This window comes from Cadophora gregata, assembly GCF_030347475.1.
Source record: "Cadophora gregata isolate MNR1 chromosome Unknown scaffold_11, whole genome shotgun sequence".
Taxonomy (NCBI): domain Eukaryota; kingdom Fungi; phylum Ascomycota; class Leotiomycetes; order Helotiales; family Ploettnerulaceae; genus Cadophora; species Cadophora gregata.
In genome coordinates this window covers 396,431-402,430 of record NW_026695934.1, presented here as the reverse complement: position 1 = coordinate 402,430, position 6,000 = coordinate 396,431, and the positions used below count along the sequence as shown (strand labels likewise).

The 6,000-nt window shown below is 46.7% G+C and overlaps 3 protein-coding genes across 3 annotated transcripts; 2 read left to right on the top strand and 1 right to left on the bottom strand.

The window, feature by feature from the left end:
• Positions 1-218: 218 nt before the first annotated feature.
• On the bottom strand, positions 219-1,264 carry ONS95_002242 (uncharacterized protein). Its single transcript, XM_058495489.1, has 3 exons — positions 1,070-1,264; positions 889-961; positions 219-828 (listed from the first exon to the last, which is right to left on the bottom strand). Exons 1-3 carry the CDS (start codon positions 1,149-1,151, stop codon positions 624-626), a joined length of 360 nt encoding a protein of 119 aa, XP_058354217.1. The 5' UTR covers positions 1,152-1,264; the 3' UTR covers positions 219-623.
• Positions 1,265-2,063: 799 nt separating this feature from the next.
• On the top strand, positions 2,064-2,940 carry ONS95_002241 (uncharacterized protein; the record flags this gene model as incomplete). The annotated part of the gene is made up of 2 exons (XM_058495488.1): positions 2,064-2,405; positions 2,590-2,940. 2 exons carry the CDS (start codon positions 2,064-2,066, stop codon positions 2,938-2,940), a joined length of 693 nt encoding a protein of 230 aa, XP_058354216.1.
• Positions 2,941-4,270: 1,330 nt separating this feature from the next.
• Positions 4,271-5,104, top strand: ONS95_002240 (uncharacterized protein; the record flags this gene model as incomplete). Its single annotated transcript, XM_058495487.1, has 1 exon — positions 4,271-5,104. The coding sequence occupies one exon, from the start codon at positions 4,271-4,273 to the stop codon at positions 5,102-5,104; it is 834 nt and encodes a 277-aa protein (XP_058354215.1).
• Between the last annotated feature and the right edge of the window lie 896 nt (positions 5,105-6,000).

The following is a 6,000-nucleotide window of genomic DNA, read 5'->3' as shown; positions in this document are numbered from 1 at the left end:
GTAAATTCTAGTATTTTAGTTATAAGATAAATTCTAATGTTTTAGAAGTTATAAGGTTTTATTTTTATTTTAAAAAACTACTAGTTTCATAAGCTAGAGCCTTTAGAACCTTTTAGTTTAAAAGTAATAAAAGCTAGCTTAATACTATATTAAATTAGAAAATAGAACGTAGTTATATAAAGCTAGAAATTCTCTAAAAGTAATAGAATTATTATATACTCTAAATATCTCTATGTTATAACACTATCTAGTCTGGCAGAGGCGGAAATAACTATAGCACTTACTATCTCTTTTGAACCTTTCACATGACCACGAAGACTAAGAATATCGGTATCGTGGAGCGGTTCACGACATTCCTCACGGAGGATATCATGGTTGAGTTTGTGGAACGAGACAGCTAGAAAGATATAGATGAAACAGTACTCTATATCCTCCGGGCAACAAACAATGGCTCGAGGACATCCGTTAAGTTTTAGATGCCAAGGGGGAAAAAACAAATCCATTTAACTGTCCAGCGTGAAAAATCATGATTGATTAGGCACCAAAGCAAGCTCTAGTCGCCTGCGATCATCTACCTGCGAGGGGAGAAAAAGAGAAAAAATGCCCAGAACGATCTAAAATTCTCAAACTGAAGCAATCTTCCCTGCCTTGCCATCAGCACCCGCACCATAATGGTACATCGTCCATCGATATCCTTGCGTCAGCTGCGCGCCAGCATTCAGGAAATGGCACGCGAAGAGAAGGTAATTCTTCGGGATCACGGCTAGAGAGTACCGCATGAAAGTGAAAGCGTAGATAGTGAGGGCGCCAGTCATCTGACCGGAAATACTGAATGCTTTGTCAGTGTCGAGTATGCGAAATTCAATTCAATCAGTAGAATATTCTCACAGATCCGGACTCTTATTCGTGTCAAGAATTGCGGCAATTGGAATCCCGAAGTTGGATGCTGGACCCCAGAAATCTGTGTTGAGAGCGAGTCGGGTCAGCAATTGACGTTCACTTCGAAGAGCAGGTCACACAGGGATCGCGCGCACTCAACCAATCGATCCTCGTCGACGGAGAAACGTACGCGTAGAACAGAGATAGTCTGTCGTCCTGTTCGATCGAATCTTTTGGTTCAGGCCCCGAATCAATGCTGATACTCCCGACATGGTTACCTATGTCTTTGATGGATCGGAGGTGAGGTGTAGTTTGAGGAGATGGTGCGGCTACAGTAGAGGCTTGTCGAGCCGAAGCTCGGCTGGCGGCAATGCCCGCGCCGGGCAGGAACGGAGAATGGTGCATTGTGGAACCTGAAAGCCTGCATATGCAGCTAGCTGTACACGTGCAGGTGTGACAAGCCAAAACTCTTCTTTGCAGCTTCGCTCTGATCTGATCTGATCTGATAAAAGCTACAGTCGACGCCGAGTGGGTGCCGAGCATGGTACTACTCCGCTCTCTGTTACGACAGGACCTGTTCTACTTTCCTCTTTGTTGCCACGAAGACAGTCGACTCCATTACCAGCAGACTTAGCAGTTACGAAAGAAACGTGCGATACATGCCAGCTGCCGTTCTCGAGATGTCAATGAATCCAGAGGACCCTTACTTTTCGAAAGTTCCTACCGAGGTGCTTTTGTTGATTCTCAACAGTGTTCCCGACTTGCCGTCCCTCTGCAATCTTAACAAAGTCTCGCCGTCTGTCTGTGCACTATTTGATAAGTATGGCGCCGAGATCACAGAAAGCATTATATCTCACAGTCTACCGGCGCAGATTCAAAGCTTGATCCGTACTGTTATCCTTATTCGATCCAAAGTGATTCCTTCGCGATCCCTGGAAGACTTTACAGCTACGTTTCTGCGACGTGATGGTTACTGTCAGAACTACGTCAATGGCCCTGATTATACCAGGTGTATCAGGAGGATTCATCCTAGCTTAAGCGACCGTCTGGAGGCATGTGAAGCTTGCAGGGAGGCCTTTCCACCACTAGCAATCTCTAAAGAGACATCGTCTGTCATCCTACGTGGCATTGTGGCGACTGCGTACCAATTTTATAATTTAACAAATGAGCTGCTACTATCCTCTATGGACCTCTGTATAGCCTCGAAACCATCTCAACTCGTCGATCAGAAATTCCGGTATAGTGGGAGGGAGGGATTCAACTGGTCCCCTCAGCGGAGACCAATAGGGAAGTCGTTCACACCCGTGAATCACTCAGGTTCCTCATTCTCGTGGCTCGAACAGCAACGAACCAATAGACAGCTCTGGCGCATACAGCTCTTCTTAGATGTAAAGAAGCTCAAGAAAAGCAAGCTTCTCCGTTGGCCTGTGGAGGATCTGGCTCGCCTCGAGAGTCTAGACGTCTCCTCGTTTTGGAGTCTTGAGAACTTCAACCATCGGGTGATGCAGCAGCTCGGGACTGTAGTTGTATGTACAAGTTCTTCTAAGGTTTCAACTTTCTCCTCTCCAACTTCTGTCGACTGTCACTAGCTAAGCACGACACAAGAGCTTCACCACCTGGAGCTCAATTCTTCATTCTCGAACATGAGCAAAACCAATTCTTCGGCAAGAATATACATAACCAAATGCTAACATCTTGTCTATTATCTAGGATTATCTCGTATCAAGGAACGGTCAAAATGGTATTACCATCTTTGACCCGATAACATCCTTGAATACTCGTTCTCAAGAGCCAGTGTCATCGAGACCGTTTCTCACTCGCAACTCGTGGCCGATCCCATCAATTCTTTGCCCATACGCCCTCGATCAAGACAACGAGGCCGAGAAAACCATGGCTTCGGAGATAGAGATGGCTCACCGGCCTAACACGCCATTACGGTACATGAGTTGGAGTCAGTGGCGGAAGTTCGGTTTCTACATCTGGGAAGACGAGAGGATGCGCGATCTTGGCTTTTTGTTCGAAGAGACGCGCACTGGAGACCCTATGGGGTCAACCATTTAATGTTTCAGTGAGGATGATATGTACTTTAGATGGGAGAGCATTTTGGACCAGGACGTTATTGACGCCAATGAAGAGCGCAGGCTGGGGGAGTTTGGGCCAAGAGTTAGGGAGTATGGCTCAACTAAGCACGCGGCATATTGGGCAGAATCGGGTTGATAGAAACTTCTTGTTATAGAAAAGAAAAAAGAGTAGAAAGCGCGTCACACTGTGCACGTTTCGTGTGTAACGCATTAACTTCACAATAAACGTGTCGCCTCCCAAGCGGCTGTTGTCGACTATCCGTGTAAAGCTCGAAATTTATACCTTGCATCAAGACCTATAGATTAAGCTAATTTATTCCAGGACTAGCGATCCCTCTTCGATCAGTGATCTGCCAATAGGTTCTCGTGCAAGCTTATCCGATGAACCAACCACCGCCCTTGCACTGTTAGTGAACAACCCCCAATTTCGATTGTTTGCCAAGGAGAATGAGTTCTCTAGAGCTGGTGCCATTTAGTTCTCGTCCGGCTACATATTTCGTGGAAGCAAGAGTCGACTAAAAGAAAAACATAGTGCGGTCCGTACCCGCACTTCCCGCACCAGATTTGGTGTGCTGTCTGTACCACGACTCTGCATGTACAGGGATACATATCTCGCAGATTTTAGCATACGGAGGTCCGTAAGGAGAGGACTTTTAACTTATCTTGATAATCGGAGACGGAGAAACTAAGTAGCGGGGGCAGGGGCAGGGGCTGCAATACAACATGTATAGATAGGGTATGTTGTCTGGGCATTCCTTGCTTTCGAGGGTAGTTGTTCCTTGCTGGTTTAATGCTCTTGTTCAAGATATTCGCGATCTTCCCGATACTTATATATCTACTGGCCTCCTATCCTGAACGACGTAACGCGCGGCTAACTGGAAGCTGTGATTCCGCTTATTTTCTTGCATGTTCTCCTCATACCGGCACTTGTACACCAATGTAAGCGCCCCCGGCGAGCTATTATTAGCTCGGCCCCGAGCTTGCGACGTTTGACGCTCTTGCTAGCCGCTATGTGAGCTGGATCTGGTTGTGGGAATCTTAGGAAACTTGCATCAAGAAGCTTACTGGTTAGCTCTATCACTATGAGGTGCTGTGCTTCGGCCGCGTCGTAGCTCGTACATGCACACTTCTTCATTGTCTCGCCTTCCTCTCCTTCCACTCCAGGACCCCGGCGAATCTTTCGGTTCCATTACCAGACAGCTTCCGACTGATCATACCTGAAAGCTACACAGTTGTTGTTGGTATACCGAGCCCTCTTTTGCCCATCATCTCACTCTCCTGTTATCTACATCTCAGCGCCACTTTCTGCCATGGCCGTTCCCAAACCAAAAAATACCAACGTTCGGCTCCTCGCGTGTCTCGTTGACGAGGATGATACCGACAACAGCGATTACCGCTTTCTTTTAGACATGCGAGACGTCAAATACGTGACCACAGCGCCAGGAACATTTCGTGGGGCAGAAGATGATCGTACCTTTGAGCCTATTCTACTTGGCAAGCTCCTTCCACCCTTTCCAATCGGGAATTGGAACAAAGGCTATGTGGCCAAGGACCCTAAAGCAGGGGAAATTACATTCGTCAAGACCGAGACGATAGACCTTACCGAGGTAGAGAACCTCTGGCATCCGGTGAAGCTGAATGAGTTGGATTTTACACGTCAAAGCCGAATAAAGCAACGAGTCCACATTTCAACGCATCCCAAACTTAACGACGGCGAACCCGTACTTGTCAAAATAGCCGTTTGGCCTTGGGAAATCCCCTATATCGAGGTTGAGACGACTGCCTATCAACGTATCAATGACAGCGGCATCGGCCCCAAATTTCTCGGCCATCTCACCGAAGGTAAGGACGGGCGGGTGGTTGGCTTCGTCGTTGAGTGGGTACAAGGCGCGAGGGCTGCGGGGTCAGGAGACATCGACAGCTGTAAGAAGGCTTTGGGGCGATTGCATGAGCTTGGAATCAAGTTCGGGGATATCAACAAACACAACTTTCTTGTACGGGATGGGCATGACGTGTTATTGGTGGACTTCGAGACGGCGAAGCATAACTGTTTACCCCAGGAACTCGAAGACGAGATGAAGGCCCTTGAGAGCAGCCTAGAGGACACGAGTTTCCGGAGCGGAGTAGGACCAATTGATGAGTGATAGGTCCAGGATGCAAGATGCAGTAATTATGTTGACAGCTGCTTCTTCCCATAAGCTTCTTACGAAGTGGGGGACATAAGTTCGTGCTTTATACTACTGGTAAAATAGACTGTATCTAGCTAGATGAACTGTCTAATACTTGATATTAAATAATAGAAACTAACTGAGATGAATTGTAAAGTTCCGCTGTAGAGTTATACTACTAGGGAAGTGAGTCGAATCACCGAGAAGTCGAGGTTCTTCACTCCAGCGAGACAGGCTGTATGTGACGATTCAGGATTCAAGGGCAACCAGCTGGCTCGGATAGCTCAGTTATTTATTCCTAATTAGGAAGGTGTAACCTAAGCTAGGCGAGATTACCTCTTCTAACCTCTTGTATAGTACCTTTTATCTCCTTTGCCTTCTTTTTACCTTGGTTGTAAATTCTAATAAAATCTTAGTTACCTTCACTTCATATCTTTAACATACAAGACTGTTTTCGTATTTTCGTAGAGCGATGCAACTGGTGAGTGAGGTTGGCAATTTGAGGATTATTTCATGTAGCATGGACCTCACCCTGTAAGCTCGGTTGGTCCACCCGGTTACGAACGTCGGGCAACCTAGTCTACCTACTTGTGACAATACCTGTTTCAAGAATATGCTGGCGCAGTACTTGGAACTGGGGTATCCTCCTTTGGATTTCTACTATTTCTGCAGTAACCCAAACTTCAGATGTGGACTTCGTGTTTGCTCGAACGGAGCCCGCGATATAACTGTTGCTAGCACAGTAGTCGCTTTCGTAAGGCCTTTGTTCCTTAGTGACGGCTACCCATATACCTACTACTACTACTTCCACTGTTATCCCAGGTCAATCTGCGTTGCCATCTTGTGGCATGTTTGCTTCAACAACATGCTCG

Bases quoted from the DNA above. Each gene is read 5' to 3' on its own strand.
- ONS95_002242 (XM_058495489.1), bottom strand. From the start codon at position 1,151: ATGTCGGGAGTATCAGCATTGATTCGGGGCCTGAACCAAAAGATTCGA. The intron at 962-1,069 runs GTACGTTTCTCC...CTCTCAACACAG, and splicing joins AGACTATCTCTGTTCTACGC to ATTTCTGGGGTCCAGCATCC. The intron at 829-888 runs GTGAGAATATTC...CAAAGCATTCAG, and splicing joins ACGAATAAGAGTCCGGATCT to TATTTCCGGTCAGATGACTG.